Consider the following 22653-nt stretch of genomic DNA (forward strand, 5'->3'; position numbering starts at 1 on the left):
GTCTTCGTCCAACCATTTAGGTAGGTCTGTCCTTCGTATGTTTTCTGGAAGTTGTTCAGGTATTGAGATATTCTTTAGACACATTAACACAATTTTAACAATTCAATCCTAGGCCTATGAGACTTTTAATATAAGCCTAGTTTGGTTTTGCATGATTCTGCAAATATTATCTTTGCTTTCATTTCAGATTATGGATTTTCTGTTGTTGTCTCGTTCCATTTTTCGTCGACGGCCTCAAAGACGTTTCTCACCGCTGTCCAAACTGTAAAACTTTCCTTGGACTATACAAGAGACTATGATTTAACCTACCTCTTTTATGCGTTTATATCACAAAGGTGAAGCATATACAGCGTTAGCACACGAGTTACACTACGTGGTATAGCCTACTTTTTAAATATTATTATTATTATTATTATTATTATTTCTTCACAATTACTTTTACTTACTTCAAAACATTTGATACTGCAATACATGAAACAAAAATTGCAAACTAATTATGCATCAAGACTTCGCATACAGGAATAAAATATATTCTGTATCATTTCAAACTCGAACTGATATTTATGTGTCTATATATCTGACGCATATCAATGAAGTAATTTTATACCAGTTATAGGCCAAATTATTTTGTTTAATTATATTTTTTTGTTTATTGATTCTAATTTATTTTAAACTATTCAAATTAACGGAATCTATAGCTTTTAAAATAAGGCGCAGGTTAATAATAATCAAATTATAAATGTTTACTTATGCATATATTCTAGTTTAAGATTAGTTTATCGACCTTTAGTAATAATGATAAGAATCAATCAACATGAATTCATGTTTCTTATTGAAATAAACTCGAAACTATGTGCAGTAACTGACAATTCAGCTAAATCCCGCCCCTTGAATATTGTCGCGTATGTCCCGGAAAAAATGTTTTAGAACATACGCGTATGTCTTTTCTCGTTATGAATGGTAAGTACTTAGGTATGATTGGCACTCCGGAAAAGTCAATTATATTAAACCCTGATGACTATTATTGCTATCAATGATGTTTGCAGGTTTCCTATGGAGACAGCAAACATATGGTCACAAAACCTCGATACAGTACGATGGTGTGCAGCTGTCGTGTTTTTCAAAATACAACATTTATTTGTTCTTCACCTTTACAGGTTTTTTTTTTTTTTTTGTTTTTTTGTTTTTTTTTTGTAGTTTTTTAGATATTATAATTAAAACAATAATTCCTTAAATCAAATAACAAATTTATTTACTTCTTTTTCACTAAATACCCTTGTATTTGTAGACTTATTATCCACCTCTTTAATTGTACTGACGTCTGGTTATTCATTTCACGTTGAGCACGCTTTAATATTGATTGTAGAGTTAGTACTAAATATATGTGTTTCTACGGATGCAAATAATACAGTCGTAGTAGTTTTTTAGATAATATAATTAAAACAATAATTCCTTAAATCAAATAACAAATTTATTTACTTTTTTTTCACTAAATACCCTTGTATATGTAGACTTACGAGAATATTTTGCAAATATTAGTAATACCCTTGACTTATTATCCACCTCTTTAATTGTACTGACGTCTGGTTATTCATTTCACGTTGAGCACGCTTTAATATTGATTGTAGAGTTAGTACTAAATATATGTGTTTCTACGGATGCAAATAATACAGTCGTGTATTTAGAATAGCGATATTATGTATATACATCTATTGTTGAAATTATTGAAGTTAAAATTAAGAAGTAAATATAATAATAAATGCAAAAATATCAATAGCAATAACAATAACATTAATATTTACAATAACCTATGCTAATATAAATAATATCACTATTTTGAATATAAATAAGATTATAATAATAATAAGGTAGCATTTGTCATCGTATTCTAGCCGTATGTCAGGTATGAATCATCACCAGAAAATTGTTGTCATAATTGTTTTATAATTTCTGTTAACTTATTACTATCGTTTCATTTCATTCATTTCATCCATTTGTTTCATGCTGGTAAATTATTGAAGTTAAAATTAAGAAGTAAATATAATAATAAATGCAAAAATATCAATAGCAATAACAATAACATTAATATTTACAATAACCTATGCTAATATAAATAATATCACTATTTTGAATATAAATAAGATTATAATAATAATAATAATAATAAGGTAGCATTTGTCATCGTATTCTAGCCGTATGTCAGGTATGAATCATCACCAGAAAATTGTTGTCATAATTGTTTTATAATTTCTGTTAACTTATTACTATCGTTTCATTTCATCCATTTGTTTCATGCTGGTAAATTACTCTAGGACTATTTGAGTGGAATAAATAAATGCTATGTTGATACTGATGAAGTCGTTGAAAGGTATAATAATTATTTAAAATTATAAGAAAATTTCTTGTGACGATGACAGTGATAGTGATAATTACGTTGGTTTAAATGATAACCGTGCGATGATGACGATGAAGAGAAGGAGGATTATGACAATAATTACGATGTTGATGTAGATGATGAAGAAAATAATGTTAATAATTACCATGAAGCTAATAAAATTAATATACCTTAACAAAAGATAATAGAAGATCAAACTAATGCAATTTACGCAGGTCTGACTATAATCTCACTGAAATTGAATTAAGGACACCGTTATTCCTGTATAAGCCACAAGAGTTTCTAACTGCACACCGGTCGTTACTGAGCACAGAACGTAAACGTTAATTACTATTGTTATAATAAAAATTATAAATGATTTCTTGTGGGCCTTATCATAATAAGTATTATAGTCATCAGTGTGAAATACAACGTTAAAAAAAACAATACCTACTGGTATTTCGTTGGTGTTGGTATTGTGAGCGAATATTTATGGCTGGGAAACTAACCATTCCTTAGCCTAAAATACAGCTATTTTTATTTTATTGCCGGCTTCGCTATTGCGCATTATATAATTTATACAGAATGATAATGTCAGTGATATTTAAAAAAATAATCAAGCATACGACACGATCAGGACCGTAGTGTGATTTAATATGGGCTGATAAACCAGGTGAACGAAACAGTACCAAGGCCCTGAGATTGAGGATTTCAAAAAGAACGTTAACTAATATTCAATTATCCAACAAATAGGACCTGATGTGGATGAGGTAAGATCGTGATTTGCAGGTTTTAATGATTTTTGTTGATGACGGTTTATGCAAATGTTTGTAAATACACAAACTTGACGACATCTGTTTACAAGACGATTTAATAAGTTTATTATATTCATAAGGAAAAAAGGAGCAGAACCAGTCAGCTGAAAACATAAAACACCCTGAAATACTTCAGAGATAATAGATAACCAGCATTCGCAATTTTGGTTTGTTCTAACGTGTCTCTTCGTATGTGTCATCAATCATTAACCGAACAATCGGTAGGAAGAAAGGTATGTCTAGCTTCTAAAGCTTTCATTTGCGACGAGTTTGGAACTAATTGGAGTATACTCGGAATAACTTGCACTATCATGGCTATGTTATAGTAAATTACTAGATTTCAATCAGAATGCAGGCAAATTTAAATGTAAAGTTTTTCATCATTGAAACTAAATTATCTATTTCAAGTGGGGAGAGTATCTAGAGCTTACCTTATTATTATGACAACACAACCAAACTCCTCGGAAAGCAACATCGAACTGGAAAATATTCCTCCTGACCGAGGTCCACCACCTGTGTACACACCTAGAGAAAGCACACAACCCAGCACTCCAACGGGAACTACTTCCCTGGGTGCTGGTCAGACGCCCCAATACCCTCCTAAAGAAGAACTTCCACCCTATAGTTTCTACAACCATCCCCCACCGTATACGTTTCCCTTGATAGAAGGAGAGGAGCCTATTCACAGAAGTTACCAAGGAGAAAGCAATAGTAAGTTTACTGATAAAATTTATTTATGTGAATTATCATAAATATTAACAATACAACAGCAGCTTTCACCAACACAGTTGATATTTTTTTTTTCTGATTATGCATCTCTGGTCTAATGTCCCATGCACCTTAATAATCCTTACCCCTCCCTTTTCCCTACTCATATTATGAACTTTTATTTATTTATTTTATTTATTTATTTATTTATGACAATTGGAGCTACAACAGCCCAGGAAAGACCAAATAGCATTAAGCTAATAGCAAAGGCCTTCCAACTTAGTTAGTTATATCTTGAATATTAACTAAGTTTATTTTTCTCATATTTCATAGATGGTCAGGATTCTATCGAATTCCTTAATGCTGAACCATGTACGGTCGTATGCCAGTATTGCAGACAGGAAGTGACAACATCTGTAATGTATGTTGCTGGAAATTTGACATATATTGTGATGTTCGTAATATTTCTTTTGGGGTATGTCATATTTATATATATATATATATGTTGCATCTTATTTAATCTGGAAAATATTATATTCTCTAACATTGATTTGTAGTGTTCATGATTTTAAACAGCCAATACTATTTCTGTTTTCGACCAGTATTTTTGAAACTCGATTTCATTTAAAACAAAATCAATTTTACAATTAAAATAATCAGCTTAAACTCTTCCTTTTTTCTGACACCTCTCTTTCATAAGTACAATATGTTTACCGAACATTCAATTATCTTAAAATAAACACACAGACATACACACACACACCCACACACACACACCACCCACCCACACACACACACACACACAAGTAAGTGACATAGTTTTTTGTTTTTTTTTTATTTTTTTATTTTTTTTTTTATCGTTGATCTAACATTATATATAACTTTTCCTTACTTTCCCAGCGGTTGGTTCTTCTGCTGTTTAATTCCGTTGTGCATTGATGAACTTCAGGACGTGTGCCACTACTGTCCAAATTGTAGGCACGTGATCGGTCACTATGAGCGTATATGACCGTAATGTCATAGGAGGTACGATAATGTGAATATATAAGATAGAATATCAACAAAACAGTGATTATATTTTTCTATAGAAGGTCAGTGGAGATATTCCGTGCCCCGTCAGTTAAGCTGCGTGACATTATGTGTGGCGTAAATCTTGTAACAAACGGAGCCTATAGATGAGGAGGATCGCATGAATATCCAGAATACCGGTATACGTATATTTGTGGAGGCTGATTTTAGTTTTATTTGTCACTAAAAAAAATATACTGCAATCGCTGGCAGGTCGTGATGCTGGTAGACTCGAGTTGAAATCGACATTTGACAATGATTAATATGTTTGTCATTACAACATATTGTTTTGGTTAATGAGTTTCAAAAAAGGAAACATGTCATCCGAGATTTATTCAATGTCAACAATACAGTTACAGGTTAAATATCATATATTATGTAAGGTGCTAATTAATAATAATGTATAATATATTATGGTGCCTATGGTATTCATTATCAGTTGCTTGATGATAATAATCTTAATATATGAATGGAGTGGAAAGATAATATAATGGCACCCATAAAAATTAGTAAAACCTAAAATATAATAATGTTTAAATGCTTATGAAAAGAAAAATATTATCTACTTTAGCTATACAACAGATTGAAACAAAACAAAAACAGATTTCAATAAATTCTAGATATTTTACTACATTTTGCTGTCAGAAATAAAAAAATAATTGCTACTTTCATTGGAATGTCTAAGTTTTTCAATCTTTAGGCCTTTGGTATCCTATGATACAAGGACATCGCGTCGTGCTCTCAGCTGCTTAGATTTTCAGCATGGTTGGTTTTCAATACTGTACCTGCCAACGCCCGTGAGCCTCTTTCTTCCATGGTAAAAGTGACATACCGTGCAATGCTTAATTCACTATTTTTCTAATCGCGTGGTGGCGTTAGAATTGGAAATTTAAAACTGGTTTGAAAGCACTGCTTGCAAAAGTATGTGCGCATATGCCCTCCTTCTCACTGCTAGGACATCCCCTGCCGTTTGGGTAAATTGAATTACATTGTAAAATCTCAATGATTAAAGTTGAAATAAACCTGCATGCAGACGACCGCCGGTTTAGAAGAAACTTTTATAATTTAAATTAAGACGTAGACCTACTGGAATAAGAAATTGTTTGAGAAGAAACATACAACCATGCAGATATGAAAAGAAACAACGAGGCGATTATTGTTGAAAATGATTTTTGAGGTCTGTTTATTCGAGGGAGGCGTTTATTCGATGGAGGCGATTATCTTTATTGTGTCTGTGTAAAATTGATACGATACCGTACTTAAATAAACCCCCCTAACTTTACTGTAAATGTGGAACTACAACAAATAATTTCCCTCCAAATGTGTTGCTGAGTGATGATGACATACCATAGAGCTATTAAACAACTAGAGTGCTGACAAGATGGCGCAGCAATGCAGAGTTATGTATGTGTACCATCCAAGATGGTCGTCGTAGTAAAGCGCCACCTTCAGGCTTAGTATACATATTAATACTTAAGCCCTCTGACTGACTATTATTTCATTAATGATAATGAGTAATGGTAATAACAAATTATTAAACTATTGTAGCCAAAATGAGGCCAAGTGGAGCATCTTATTAAAAAATCAAGTACCAAGGAATGAAAATTAAAATCGTGTACATTACACCCAAACACCACAACGTTCAAGTTTCAACATACGGGTAACTAACTGTACTGAACTTTCTGAGTAAATTGAGGGCGCAATTGCAAACGATGGTGCTTAGCGAAATTTGATTGGCTAAATCTATGGCAGACATCTTGGATGGTACACACACACAGTTCTGCGTATTTCGAACATCGAATACATTGGGGTTAGCGCTCTAGTATTTTTATTATATCTCTATGTGCCATACAGACTTATTGATCATGGCTATGTTAACAACAATGTAATTCTACTGGAGTAGAACATCAGTAGAATGTGTTGAGTATTATTGCTATATTGCTTCCATTTGTGTTGTTTACATTCGTTTAGGTGGGCGTGTATTCGAGGAAAATATAAACGCCCCGAGTCGTGTTTATAAAGGAGGCGTTTATTCCAAATGTGGCTCTGGAGGGAGCGTTTATTAATACGGTATTTTGTATTTTAGGTTTATGAACGCAGACTGTAGGTTAATAGATTTTTCCACTAGCAGCCCCTAGCATACCCTACATTTTACACTAAGGTCCGCCACTGGTTACAGAGCATCATTTCTATTCTAGAAATGAAATATAACTGAATAAAGATATAATACGCATAATTATTTATCTGGCTAAAATTATTGCAGAAAGAAAAGTTGAATTGAATAATGGGAATTTAAACGCATATTTGAAGTAAATTATTTATATTAACATCCAATATGAGTTTAAATTTTAGAATCACAATGAATATAATTGTTATTATTATGTAAATATTATTATTTACAATAATATGGTTAATCTGATAAATATCTATAATAATATCCATAATAATAAAAATATTTATAATACTAATCATAATAAACATCATTAAATATTATAATTTTTTACAAATACGCTTTTATTTTCCAAGCTCTTTACATCAATAAAAGTAAATACATAATTATTTTTGTCTTCTTTATACTTATTTAATAATAATAATGATAAAATGATAAGATAGGCCTAGCGGCAACAACAGCTACAGCAACAACAACAACAACAATAATAATAATAATAATATATTTCTTGAAGGTTTGCATGGCGAGTATCAATAAACATATAACAATTTTTTTTTCGGTACACCATGTGTAAATAAAATACTGTAATATGGTTTTTATTGAGGTAAAAACCACTGGTTGGTTGTCTCGACGTTTCGGTAAGATTGCTCTGACCGTCATCAGGCTCCTGATGACGGTCAGAGCAATCTCAAAAATTTGTTATATGTTTAATAATAATAATAACAATAATATTAATAATAATAATAATAATAATAATAATAATAATAATAATAATAATAATAATAATAATTAGCTGCGTACTCGGTATATTATTCCTGCATTCCATTGGCACTTAAATAGTCTGCACATTTTATTTTGTGAGCTCGTTTTACACTTACGAACAGGAATGTCGGAATATTCTAATATTTTAATTTCATTCAGAGTAGGCCTATGTGTATAAACAATAAGCCTACAGATTTAGATTACCCATGCATCATAACATTCCCCAAATATTGGTATAATGTGTGGTTTGATACATAAAGGAGATGGAATTATATTATCACAGTTGAGATGTACCGTACTCGCGCGAATAAGCGCCCGGGCGCTTAAAATATTTTTTGCACTTTCTGAGGGGCGCGTATTCAAACGGGGCGCTTATTTAAACGGGGCGCTTATGAAAACAGAGTGGAAATTGAGGGGCGCTTATGGAAATAGATGAAAATCGAGGGGTTCTTATGAGAAATTATTAAATTCAAGAGGCACTTTTTGAATGAAGAAAGATTATATAAGGACATTACGAATGGTGGTCGTATGGATAATCGTACAGAGAACATGGCTCATGACAAGAATGCGTGAATATTTACATAACAACAAAATAGCAGATGCAATTAGTGGTGGTGGGTAGTGGTTAGCTTGTTGGCCATCGGCCGATTGAGATTAGCAGGATGGCAGGATCTTTGTTTTTTGGGGTTTTTTTTTTTTAAACTCAGATGAGAATGTGCTTAAGGTCGGAGAAAGAAAAAGAGGAGTAGGACTAGGCATAGAGAAATATGTAAAAAGAGTAAAGTTGGAAATACACTGTCTGTCCAGGGATCGGAGCTCTCATCTGTCCAAGAGCAATATATTCATTGTGATATATTGACCGAAGAAGAATGTGTTTCCACTCTACAGCTCAAATCATGCCAACAACCACAGTCCCAGGATTGATTGATTTGCTGAAAAGAAAATCTTATAAGGGGGCACTTATTCAAATTAGAAGGGGCGCTTATTCAAACTGGGCGCTTAAGGAAATGTTCACGTTAGGAGGGGCGGTTATTCAAACGGGGCGCTTATTCGCGCGAGTACGTAGTATACAAAGTTTACAGTACTGATGCTGACTACATCAGCGTAGTCGATGGAGTACGGTACGATCGAGTCCTGGCTCGCGATACTGTGGCCTTCCTTACTGTAGCGCGCCGTCTATCATCTCTGTCGTCCCTGCAACAAAAGAAAACATAGCAGTTATTTGTTCCTGTTCTAATAGTGCTACAACCGTAAATTGTAATCTGAGACCGTTTAATAATACTACATTGTATAATAAATGCCAACGTTTATTCTCAATGGCTCCATGTATTCTGCAAAAGAATGGTTAAATTAAATAATGATAAATAATAATAAGAAATTTCGAACCGAGTTAGTTTTGGGTGTCTACTACAAAATAAAAAGCTGTTATACAATGACTTCATGTGCCACATTGTAAAGTCAATTTTATAAGAATATGATATCGATGCAATAGACACGCACAATATCGTTTGAGTGGAAAGTGAAACGATACTGCAGATGGTACTTATTTTTTCACACAATTTGCACTGTTGAGAGACCAGTGTTATTCCACCGCCAAATGGATGAATAAGATAAAAAAAAAATACAATGATTGTTTGTGAATAGATATCACTAGTAACTTTGAATATGGTAAATTATAATTATTGTATTAGCTACATACCGCCACATTTCCATGATGGTTTTGTTTTTCAATCGCACCTCTTCATTTATTGGATACAGCCATAAGAAAAGAAACCCGATTAGGGCGCACGTAGCAGGTAACGCAGTTACCAGCAAACGAAGTGTTTTGTTGACTGAATCCGGCTGATCACAAGCGCCGGTCTCATAACCTGCAACACTGATAAACCAAAAACATTGACATTTACAAATACCGTATTTATTTGAGAATACCGTTTATTGTTGAGAAGGATTTTAAGTGGGCGTTTAATCGATGGATGCGTTTATCTTATTTTATTTTTTTGGCGTAAAGGATATACGTATCTCAATTATTTAGTGATTCCAACCAGGTTATAAAAAATGTGGAGTGGAACATGAATAGAATGTGTTAGGAATGATGTTGCATTCCAGTTTTGTTTACAGTTATTCAGAGGGGCGTTTATTCAAGGAAAGATTTTTGAAAAAAATGTAATCCTACTTGAGTGGAACAATAATGTAATGTGTTGAGAATGATGTTGTTTCCATTAGCTTTGTTTATAGTCATTCAGGAAAAACGTTTGAAAAATGGAGGAGTTTATTGCAAACGAGGCTCTGGAGGGGCGTTTATTCCAGGGTGGTGTTTATTAAAAGCGGGGTGTTCATTCGAATAAATACAGCATCTACAAAACAAAGACACATAACAAGTAAATTAAATCGATTTAGTCTTAACTTTTTGAGACCGGTTTGAAACAACAGTGCAATGTCATATTGAGTATGAGTCATTACAGCTCAGAATATAACTACAGTTCGCTGTCCATCGGCTGTGCATTATAAACTACTCGAGCCATTATAAGCCTAAGAAGCGCATTCACATTAGATTGAATAGGATGGGGATTTATTTTTTCATTACCAAGTTACAATTTCATTATCCTCAAAAACAAAATCTTAAAAGATTGATGCCGTATAATCATATATTCACTGTATTCCAAATCTCGGACCCTAACCAGTGTTTGGTTTTATTCCGACTCATCAAATAATTTGCAATACGCGTATATGATTTTGTCTCTTTTTTTATTGTAATAATTTCAATGAGCAATCGTTCTCCAGCATACCTACGTTTGGTTTTAGACAATGAAATTGACTTTTCTATTTACCCCAACATAAGTGTAGATAGACTCAGAGATAAACCGGCGGCAAACTTGGTAAACATGACATAGAAAGAATAAAATATTGTTTCATAACTGTCACCAGTTTTCAACAAGAAGTCGTCAATAACATCTGGTATCATTGACCTGTGAACAAAGAATTGTTTGAGCCATCTTATAAACAATTAAAGATTTTAATGTGTACTCTAATTGGATTAATTGTTTGGCCATGGATGAGCCTATGGTCGAAGTGAAAAAATATGATTTTATTTTGCATGTCGCATGTACATTAAATATACTATTTTGTCTACTATTCTCATTGTACCCGTTAAAAAAATAATATGAAGTGTTAAACATTTCCAAGAATTGTTAAATAGTATAGTAAAAATGCATACTCATACAGCAAACCATGAACCAACATTTCAAATACCGGTGTATTTTTACTTTTAAAAAACTTTCAATATTTGCAAAAACCTATTAAAGACAACCTACAAAGTAGCACAATTTATTCTTGAAAGCTGTGGGTAATTACATTTCTGCTTATTAGTTGAATTACAATATAAAATAATGGGAAATAGTTATATGGCATGAAAAGTATTGGAACAAATTTTTTTAAACCAGATAATTAATAGATTTATTAATTTAATGGAAGATTTACATATTAAACCTCTTACAAATGAGAAAGTGATTATTACATTGTTAGTGTTGCCGGGTTCATATTTTTTTATTATACATTTTGAGTTTATGTTGTGCATTTAAATAAAATAATTGTTATAAGACAACCAGAAATTCTACCACATTTTGGTTAAGAGCTGGTTGTTGGTCAGGAAAGACATGACATTCTTTGACTTACCTTTCGTTTTAATGGAAAAGGCCGTAATATATTTTTTTTACTTTTTTTCTATTGAACAAAAACTGATTGTAAATATACAGTACAATATTGTTTGTTAATTGCTTTAGAAAACAATGGCATGTACAAGATTTTGGGAGCTACAGGTTAATAACTCCAAAGCCGTTCAACAATCAAATAATTGGATTGGATTGGATTTATTCGGTGTAAACACCAAGGATAGCCCACGAAAGTCTAGAAGACTTATTTCCAGTGGGGTCCTTCTGGTGGTGATTGGACAGTACAGCGGGAGACAATCCCATAGTGTACTGCGTTCTTTAAAGGCCAACTCAGACAGCGTCGGCCGACCTAGCCCGACCCGATTTATCGTCGGGGACAGTCTTAAGCCGTCGTGAGAAATATTAAACACGTTTAATATTCTACTACGCGACTGCCCCCCGACGCACACCATCGCGTCTGCGTTCAACTCACACAGACCCGACGCGACAACAAATCGCGTCGGGCTGCGTCGGCCGACGCTGTCTGAGTTGGCCTTTAACGTGCACATGGGCCATAAATGCACACGGGACCAACGGTCTCATTCGAAAGACGGTGCGCTATTGTAACTTGTATTTCAGCCCTCTAGCTAAAACACAAGGAGAGGCAGCGATGGGAATTGAACCGGGGACCTAGAGATCTCCACGGTTCTGCGCACACACATTGGCTACCAGCAGATTAGCCGACTGAGCTAAGCTGCTCTCTCAATTTCTCATTCCAATTAAAGACCACTTCTGGGATTAAGGTTTCCATGAGTCTTCGGTCTCTAATTAGAATAATAAAGACATTTGTTAATTAGGGACCACAGAAAAGTGGTATTTATTTGGAGGAGTCTTTATGAGACTATGTACTAAAAAAAATAAGATAGTTGAATTAAAAAGCTTCCACACTTACATAAGTTAAATTATGTTAAAGTATTGCAAGAGGAGCTGGCCTGATGCCACTCCAGATTCTGGGTTAGATTCCTCTCGCAGTTGCATAATTGTTTTCTTACGAACAAGATTAGGTCTATATTTATGTGTTTGTACAGAACATTGTGGAAAAGCAGTGTGCCCATATTAATATAATTCCAGTAGTAATTATCATCATTCTCACGTTGAAGAAATCGTACATGTTTCTAATGTTCAATATAGTGTGGCTATTTTGTACAATGTAATATATACCTGTGTTAATTTGTCATTTGTATTTGTAGAAATTGCATAATTTTAATTAGTTTAATTACTGTTTAAAAAAATTATACTCATAAATCATACCTATGTTTGTACATGATCAATAAAATATCTGGTGAAAAATATTAAACATTTACTTATTAAAAAGTCTGTAAATCAACTACAACTCAATTGTTTTGATTAGTGTACCGTTGGAAATTGATAATTCAATTTTCAATTAGGTTGAAGGTTCATAGTTCAAGGTTCATTTCATTCATTCATACACATAAATACATGAAATGTGTTTTCCTGAATAAAAATCAATATAAAAAAGAAACACAAATAACAAATGCCTGAAGTATTTCTATTGATATTTATCAAAATCTTACTCACAGACTCTATCACTATATTTTTAACTTAAAGACATGAGCCCATGTTGGGTTAACAAACAATCAATGTTGTAAACATAATAATGAATAACAATATAAATCTAGAATGTAGGCCTATACATTTTGCATATACAAGCATGCCACAACGTATGTAAGCATGTAACATACAATTTCTCGAAATCGTCAGATGTTTTAGGTTATTGCAGCAGTTTATCTTACCAGAGAAGTATAAAATAAATTATAAAAAATAATAAATATTTATACCTCCATGTCCTTACCATGGAAGAAGTTGGGCCACAGATATGCAGTTACCAGCAACAATACCCAACACGTATACTGCCCAGTATGAGTCTTCCGGAAGAAATCCCCATGCGATAAGCACTGGAAAAGCACCCTAGGAAAAACCATAGACATTTCAATGATAAGGAGGCCAACTAAAATTAAATATTAGTTTCACTTCCGAGATTTGAAATAATTATTTGGTGATGGTATTTGCTATTTGCTATTCACTATCCATATACTGGTGAAAAACAGACTGGCAAATATCAACTGTTATTTATAGAAGAACCAAAATGAGTTTTGTAATGCACGACTATACCTCGAATGATATTTCAACCTATGCTTACGATTGACAAACAATCTTCCAAATAGTGATTATCTTATTTTCCATGGATACATTATTGTTTTTATATTTTATTTATTTTTAAATAGCAAAAATACAGAAGATTTTTTTCATGCGGCTCCAAAATTTGTTGGGCCTAAAGAAGGAAGACGGGAAACTAGCAATTAATTATTTGACCTTTTTCTTTGATTTTGTATACAACTTTGTAAAGCAAATGTATTGAGGTAAATAGAAATATGTTACGCTTAAACAATTAATTTCATGTTATGTAGGTCTATAAATTTATATATATATATATATATGTGTGTGTGTTTTTTTTTTTTAATTTCACTCTGATAGAATAACATAAAATAATGGTAATGCAATACACTGGCTACGTATTGGTCGGTATTCAGAGACAAAGCGGAGGAATGCACTTTATTTAGCTCCTCTTCTCTAGTTAGACTTGCTAAATTCTGATTTTATATTATCATGCGTTCCGAAGAACGGTCACAAATTGCATCAAGCAACGATATTTCACGCCGCTTGTGCGGGGTATTGGGATAAGTTTTCAACTAGCAATAATCACGCCTCGGATAAACCTCATTGGCTATGATATCGCCTCTGCGCAAAGATAACCAGCAAATGCTACAACTTTGGTATTAATTCTACACAGGTAATCGTCAAATACTGGTGTCATATTCAAATAAATTATATCTTTAGCTTTCATTAACATATTACATGCCTAAATTTTGAAGCGTTTTATAGTAACTAGTATTCTGATTATTGTATATTCAACATTAAAATCTTTAAATTAAGATACACATATACATTATATTTACTATATTCCATTAATTATGGTACTAATGAATATTTCATGAGTGATAAGGTACGCCATATCTGAAATGCAAGTTCGTGGTGATGATGATGATCCAGTAATAATAATGATGATGACGATGATGATGATGTTGATGATGATGATGATAATGATGATGATGATGATGACGATGATGATGATGATGACAATAAAATATTATTGACTAGTGATTTTATTTAAAAAAAGAAAAACAAAAACTGCATTTAATATAAAATTCACACAAATTTAAATCACTAAAAAATAAAAATCGGTATATACAACTTGAACTTATTTTGTATTGAAACAGAATAAAGACGGATGGCATTAAAGTATACGGTAATGCATTGTAACATGACTAAGGATTGTTAAAAATCAGTCCAACAATTGCACAATCGAGAAAGATTTCACAATATCTATCAAAAATTTCTCGTAGTTTATGATATTACTAATGTTAAGTTAATTACCTCCGATCACCAAGGAGGTTATTCACCGCAAAAACTATGTAATGGATCATTGTAAAATTTAGTGGAATGGTACATAATAATTTAAGAAAGAGATCGTTAAAGTTTTGGGAGAAAAGGTAAAAGGAAAGGCCAAGATCACGAAAATTCGATTTTTTTTTATAGCATAAAAGAAACGGCCTGCGCATTGTTTGGTATTCAGGCACAGGGCGGAGATATGCACTCTTATGAAGTGACTAATCTGGTTACACTTGTTATAGTAACAAATAAAAAGAATTTATATAATCATGTGTTCCGAAGAACTTATTTTATATTGAAGTACAATCTATACATTAAAGTATAATGGGTGGAGCTCAGTTCTACATTTCCATGCACACGTTTCTAGTTTATAAACTAATGCTAAGGAGGTTATGTATTTACCCCTGTCTGTCTGTTAGCATATGGATCATCATAAAATTAGTGGAATGATACATAATAATTTCAGAAACAGGTGATTAAAGATTGGGAGGGAAAAAGTACAAGGTCACGGATTTTATTATATTTTTTTCACTCTGATAGAATAACATAAAATAATAATAATGCAATACACTGGCTACGTATTGGTCGGTATTCAGAGACAAAAGCGGAGGAATGCACTTTATTTAGCTCCTCTTCTCTAGTTAGACTTGCTAAATTCTGATTTTATATTATCATGCGTTCCGAAGAACGGTCACAAATTGCATCAAGCAACGATATTTCACGCCGCTTGTGCGGGGTATTGGGATAAGTTTTCAACTAGCAATAATCACGCCTCGGATAAACCTCATTGGCTATGATATCGCCTCTGCGCAAAGATAACCAGCAAATGCTACAACTTTGGTATTAATTCTACACAGGTACTCGTCAAATACTGGTGTCATTTTCTAATAAATTATATCTTTAGCTTTCATTAACATATTACATGCCCAAATTTTTAAGCGTTTTATAGTAACTAGTATTCTCATTATTGTATATTCAACATTAAAATCTTTAAATTAAGATACACATATACATTATATTTATTATATTCCATTAATTAGGGTACTAATGAATATTTCATGAGTGATAAGGTACGCCATATCTGAAATGCAAGTTCGTGGTGATGATGATGATCCAGTAATAATAATGATGATGACGATGATGATGATGTCGGGCTGTCTGTCTGTCTGTTAGCAAATGGGTTATCATAAAATTAATGGAATGGTACATAATAATTTAAGAAAGAGGTGATAAAAAATTGGGAGGAAAAAAGGACAAGGTCACAGATTTTTTTTTTTTTTTTTTCACTCTCTCATAGCATAACATAAATACACTGGCTAGGTATTCGGTATTCCGGGACAGAACGGAGGAATGCACTTCCATGTAGCCCCTCTTCTCTAGTTAGACTTGATAAATTCTGATTTTATATAATTATGAGTTCCGAAGAACGGTCACAAATTGCATCAAGCAACGATATTTCCACATCGCTTGTGCGGGGTATTGGGATAAGTTTTCAACTAGCAATAATCACGCCTCGGATAAACCTCATTGGCTATGATATCGCCTCTGCGCAAAGATAGATATATTTTAGCTACGTACGTACTTACACCATACAGATAACGAGCGAAGTATCGATGTTGTTTTATAACCTTTTTCTAAATTTAAGCAAAAATTGAAATAACAAATAGAAAACACGATATTCTACATTAATTTCACTTAATTCCTATCAATGATGTCTTTAGGCTTAATGAATAAAATTGCTTAACTCTTTCAATAGTTATTTATTACAATTTATGAATCTTATGAATATTCATTAGCTGTATACAAAAACGGTTTAAAGTCTATTATTACAATTGTTAACAATACTTTAGTAAAGATTTGTATCCATTTCGTTAATGCTTTGTTTTGGTTAATGGGTGTTTCAGTTCATTTGTATTTTTCAGTTAATGGCAATGTAGATAACAAAACACGCTCACCAATATTGTAATGATGACGTACTGGTAATCGTCCACTCCAAGAGAATATTTCAAGAACAAAGCAAGATTTCCTTGGATCGACTGCAAGGGGAAAATAGTATCAGTAATAATACTGCACATTTTAATTTTATATGTTATTCTGAAAAGTTACCTTAAGCATTTTCCTGGATTTAGTAATCTAAGCAATTGAAGATACCTACGAAGTTCCGTAATGGATTGAGCTTGCTGTTAACCCCAAGTACATATTGAATTGATATAGGCCTACTACTAAAATCTCGGTTAATGTATAACATAATTACAAAGTAATATCAATAATATTATATAACATGCAGTAATGTTTTTTTTTGTTAGTTTAATTTGGTTACCAGTATACACAATGAACTTATTATGTTCTCATCTTGAGTCGTTTCATCACGTCTCTTTTTGTCCCCGGGACCTTTTATCATTCAAAGACCACGACACTCGACACCTTTGAGCAATTAAAGATACCTACAATATCCCATATTGGATTTGGCCTAATATAAAATTTGGCCAAAATCTCTATTAATAAATTTAAATTACAATATAATTAACATCGATAATATTATACATGATTAATGTTATTTTGTTAGTTTAATTTTGTTACGGTACCGTACCTGTATACACAATGAAAAAAATAGGAAAGACATGGTAAGCTTAATGTACGGGCCGAAGGTCAAGACTTTCTTGACGGCTGTCGGAAGGGGTTCATTTCTTTGCGATATCCTTTGTTGAGCTGAAAAATAAGCAAAATCATATTAATTTCAATTTCTTTTTTTAATAAAGAACTAAAAAAAATGCAAATAAAACAAAAATGATATAAATTTTAAGGTTTGAGTTGTATTATATTTAGAACTATGTCATCGTTCGTTATGTTTCTAAACCGAAAAGCTGCTTAAAATAGGAAGAGGTTAATTAAATGAAAGATTAATTAATAACAATAGTCTCAGATGTTGTCAGTAGGGGCAAGGGAAAATTGAAACAATTATATTATCTACGAAATGTAATTATTTAATAAATTTGATTTATATAACCTTTTTTTATAATTTATACTGCAGTACTACGAATATTGACCGGCAATGGATTCCATTCACAACTGTCACTAAATGAACTAGAATAATAAACACTGCCTCTAAAACAAACTTGACATGTTTTAAGAATTACTTATTTTGTATATCTATTATTATTCAATTGAAGATTAAAACGAGAAAATAATGCTTTGTCAATCAACAGACGTTTGAAACCATTCCTATAGCATTTAAGATTCAGGTTTAGATTCAGATACTTTTATTCATATAATAATGAATAAATGAATTGAAATTGAAATTAAGATAACAAATATTGATAATAACAATTAGAAAAAAATATAACAAGTCATTATTACCCTTCTTGATCCTCCTAAAAGTGAAAAAATGTATTGAAGGGACCGAAAAAAAAATATATAAAAAAAATTTTAAAAAACCTAAATACAAACTTACATAATTAGAAAACAGAAAACGGAGGGGGAGGGGGTGGGGAGAGAAATACAGTACGTTAAAATAATGATAACAATAACTTACATTTCCTTTACCAGAACTAAAGCCTTAGTTAAGAAAGTATGATACATACTCCAAGTATTGAAATACACGCCATCGTGTTGGAATTCAATATTTCGACATTAATTATGTCATCATCAGGAAAACCTTAGTGATTCTATATTTAAAATACAGCAGAACCCGTTTTGGGACACCCTATTCAGATTACATCCCTATTAAGGGGACACTTTTCCGTGGAATATGTTAGCACGTACGGCCACCGCCATTACGAAAATAATGATATCATTATTATATGCGAGCCAAACTACCCCGTTAAAAGGACAGTTACGTTTCTGGTTGATGTCCTCTAAATAGGGGTATCCCTACTCAGAGATCTCTACACTGGCAGCAAATATTTTGACTTGTTTTAGGTCTGTAAATCATTGAAAATAATTTTCAACGCTTGGCTTACTAAAAGTTATTAAGAGCAACAAATATCAAAATATAAATTACGTTTTTTTTCTGTCGTTCCAGTAAGAACTATAACTGCACAAATCACAAAAAGGCCAGATATTATCCCGGCTCCGATCATATATCCTTTGGTCTGAGAAATAAAAATACCGAAAATCAATAAGGGCCTATACTTGATTATATATAATAATAATAATAATAATAATAATAATAATAATAATAATAATAATAATAATAATAATAATAATAATAATAATAATAATAATAATAATAATAATAATAATAATAATAATAATAATAATAATAACAATAGCCTTTCCAGAGTGTCGATCATAAGTATCTGACCAATCAGAACAGGGCCAGGAATACGCGCTTGTCCCATAAACCCACCCGTTGTCTTACATATATATGCATGTGATTAATTTTCATTTCATTCATTTTCTTCAACAAAACAAAAACTTATAGAAAGGAGAATATAGGCCTACATGATACGAATACATACAAATAAAGCGAAAGCAATTTATACCAACTTGACGGAATAATAAATAACGCGAAACAAATCACTGTCGATTAGTTATCGTGGGTAGTATAATACATACTCCAAGTATACGGTAATGAATGTCGAAATATTGAATCCCGACACGATGGCATGCATTTCGATACTTGGAGTATGTATTATACTATCTTATCTGAGATTAATCAGTGAACCTTTCGGTAGTTATCGTAGGTTTGAGAAATACAAGTAAACAATTAAGAATGTATTATATTTTTAGATAAATTAAAATTAAATAGTCTTTTTCGAAAATATGTATAATGAAAAATTAAAGAATAGTTTTTAAGAATAATTTATTCTGAAAATTATATACGCTGTCGTTTTGTGGGATCAATGGACATATATTATCGAAAAGTTCATTCAGAAAATGCAAAGTATTTGCATGAGCAGAAAATTGTATATAAAGTCATCACGTGATATGTCGTACCGTCCTATCAAATATAAAAACTCCCGTACTAATTTAAACATGGTTGAGGGTGGGGATCAACTTATCAACATCCAAAGAAAATATTTCAACGTACAGTACCGTACTTTTTTTAATTTTCCTTGATTTATAGACATTTTTCTAGTAAAAAATCGTCAAATAATTATCTGCCATGTAAAGGTTCAATGTTTACCATAGGCCATAAATGGTAATGTCGAAAAAAGTATTCGTATTTACAATCGGAAAATAGATTGAATACACAAATAAGCAATAATAGTGCAAGAGTGTGTTATATAATTACATATCCTATTTGGGAGCAGGCTATTTACCCCCGGACATTTTCCCTTAAACATCTGCCCTCTGTATTTCTCCCCAGAAATCCGCTCATAGTTATAGTAATAGTAATAATAGAAATATTATTAACAATTGTAATTATAATAATAATAATAATAATAATAATATAATTTGTATACTTGGATATGAGAACCATTGAATTAAATTACATTAGAAGCAGTGCGCACAATATTACTTGATGACTAATAACTTATTGGTATTTACAAAGGGAAGGAAATCTTGTTTCCAGTTGTGGATACGCGTTTTTAAATACCGTACAAGTTGAAATGGATGATTATTCATAAAAGTACTTATATATTGTTATCAATATAATTACCGTACATTTAATGTTACAAGCCATTGACTCAATCTGAAAAAGCTCATAAACTAAGTAACAGTTCCACCTTCATTTACATGGGAAACTATTTTAGTTAACCTTTTGGTAGCCTGTCCCAAATACAAATACTGATGCAGTATATAATTGAGATTACGTGATTCATAATTTTACGAGGCCAAATTAATCTTTTTATCATATTTAAAATTAAAATAGGCCTATCCCAGCTTTCAGTTGTGAGAAGGACAACCGCACCAATTATGCAATTATGTGGTTAGCCTATATTTCTCTGTATTATATTGAAATAATACAATCATTAATTGTTAAATAATTTGTTTATGATTAACGCCTTCAGAATTAAAAGCAAAAAACAAATTAAATGGGAGGTTCATTTTTTAAGACTTTATTCAATAAAAATTCCTCGGTGCTAAATTCAGAGTAGTGGGTAACAAATGAAGCTCTGGGTTTCAATGAGAAGTTTTACAGTCAATTTACAACAAATTCTAAATGTCAAATAGTTCTAAAATTTCTTCTTCTGTTAGTGTCTTTGTAAATAACTTTGCTTCATCCATCCATCCGTGAAAGCATGAATCGCTATTTCTTTCTATTTTACCAATCATTACAACAGTGTCAGTGCTGCCAATATTATCACAGCATTTTGCGACTTTAGTGAATTTCCCGTCTATATAGACAGCGACAGCGTTGCCACTGTATGTCATTACAAGGTGGTGCCACTCGCTCAAACTGAAGTTGATTCTTTCCAGCCCATAAGAGGCTCCTAAAACTGAAATCGTAAGTTCGGATTGTATTATTTGTATCTCCCAGGTACTAATGGTATGAATTTTGTTTCCAATGTTAATGATTCCCATTACTGAGCCCTCACTATCACAATTATCACATTTAAACCAAATACTGACGGAAAATTCAGACCCAATGCTGTACGTGGGAAATTCTGTAACCTCTACCCAAGAATCGCCACCAAAATACATTGCTTCACCACGTATCCCATCAGTGTAATATATTTGCGAACCATGAATAGTACCATGGTATGAATTCCCAGACTTATCGTCTGCTGTGTTTTCGAACGCGTAGTGTGCCAACAAGTGTCTGCTCGGAGCTTCTACCAAGGTAATTCAACAAAAGGACGCACATCTCGGGACATCAAAGGTTATAACAAAGAGTATAAATAGAACAAGAGAGCCAACAACGCTCATTGAGAGCGTAAAAAAACGATACGCTCTACGCAGCTAGTGTAGGACGCCAACTAACGCTTGTATGTGTTTTATTACCCAGTACAGTGCACCGCGCACTGTAGGTTTGTCTGTTTATCTGTTCTCCACAAGATACTGTACTTTTGTTTTCTGCTTACTGAGTTTATAGCGGGCGTACTTCTACCGCGCTGCGCAGCGCTGCACTGGGTAATAAAAAGAATATACAACCGTTAGTGGGCGTCCTACACAGGCATGACGTTTTTACGAACGGGACTTTGCTCTCTTGTTCTATTTATACTCTTTGGTTATAACTCTGGCATCGACATTCTAGGCGCACGTGCGTCCCTACACGCTGAACGTCACAAAAACCATAGCAACCAGACCATAAACCGTCAGCGTACGTGACGATTTACCCACGCGCGTGTTAGTNCTGTCTCTTATACACATCTAGATGTGTATAATGCACTAACATTAGACTGAAATATATTCTTCATTTCAACATTAATTTTACCAAAATTGTGGTGAATTGTCGTTCATGAGACTCACTTCGCAGAAAAAAATAATAAATGTTCCGTATATACTCAAATGCTCGTCCTCGGCACCTTATGCCAACATTGTCAAAATGACAGATTAATGTTACATAAGAACATGAAATTTTATAAAATTCGTAAATTTTGAATTGCTATAACTTTTCATTTTCCTGGTAAGTTTTCACAAATTAAATTGCAGTTTATAGAAGCATTTAACAAGCTCGCGGTAAAAAAA

The 22653-nt window shown here is 32.5% G+C and overlaps 2 protein-coding genes, 1 long non-coding RNA gene and 3 other non-coding genes across 6 annotated transcripts in view; 1 reads left to right on the forward strand and 5 right to left on the reverse strand.

Annotated features, from left to right (window-relative positions):
* LOC117124095 (leucine-rich repeat extensin-like protein 5) overlaps nt 1-5624 on the forward strand; it is a 9166-nt gene extending 3542 nt beyond the window's left edge. The window contains exons 4-6 of the mRNA XM_033270237.1: nt 3563-3900; nt 4231-4372; nt 4798-5624. Coding sequence (XP_033126128.1) covers nt 3563-3900; nt 4231-4372; nt 4798-4906 — 589 coding nt within the window. The 3' untranslated portion in view covers nt 4907-5624. The remainder of the gene's footprint in view (nt 1-3562; nt 3901-4230; nt 4373-4797) is intronic.
* Nucleotides 1163-2007, reverse strand: LOC117124104. The gene is made up of 2 exons (XR_004447926.1): nt 1564-2007; nt 1163-1301 (listed from the first exon to the last, which is right to left on the reverse strand). It is a non-coding gene; the product is annotated as an uncharacterized LOC117124104 (long non-coding RNA).
* A 3217-nt stretch (nt 5625-8841) lies between the features above and the next one.
* Nucleotides 8842-22653, reverse strand: part of LOC117124107 (sodium-dependent lysophosphatidylcholine symporter 1-like) — a 29969-nt gene continuing 16157 nt past the window's right edge. Inside the window, exons 7-13 of the mRNA XM_033270248.1 lie at nt 19076-19166; nt 17666-17784; nt 17031-17111; nt 13418-13533; nt 10726-10863; nt 9597-9773; nt 8842-9091 (exon numbers count right to left, since the gene is read on the reverse strand). Coding sequence (XP_033126139.1) covers nt 8992-9091; nt 9597-9773; nt 10726-10863; nt 13418-13533; nt 17031-17111; nt 17666-17784; nt 19076-19166 — 822 coding nt within the window. The 3' untranslated portion in view covers nt 8842-8991. The remainder of the gene's footprint in view (nt 9092-9596; nt 9774-10725; nt 10864-13417; nt 13534-17030; nt 17112-17665; nt 17785-19075; nt 19167-22653) is intronic.
* Nucleotides 14237-14376, reverse strand: LOC117124114. The gene has a single exon (XR_004447933.1). It is a non-coding gene; the product is annotated as a U4 spliceosomal RNA (small nuclear RNA).
* Nucleotides 15753-15892, reverse strand: LOC117124115. Its single transcript, XR_004447934.1, has one exon. It is a non-coding gene; the product is annotated as a U4 spliceosomal RNA (small nuclear RNA).
* Nucleotides 16492-16632, reverse strand: LOC117124116. The gene has a single exon (XR_004447935.1). It is a non-coding gene; the product is annotated as a U4 spliceosomal RNA (small nuclear RNA).

Source organism: Anneissia japonica, unplaced genomic scaffold (assembly GCF_011630105.1).
Source record: "Anneissia japonica isolate Jap-2015-1 unplaced genomic scaffold, ASM1163010v1 scaffold288194_len294098_cov161, whole genome shotgun sequence".
Lineage (NCBI taxonomy): Eukaryota > Metazoa > Echinodermata > Crinoidea > Comatulida > Comatulidae > Anneissia > Anneissia japonica.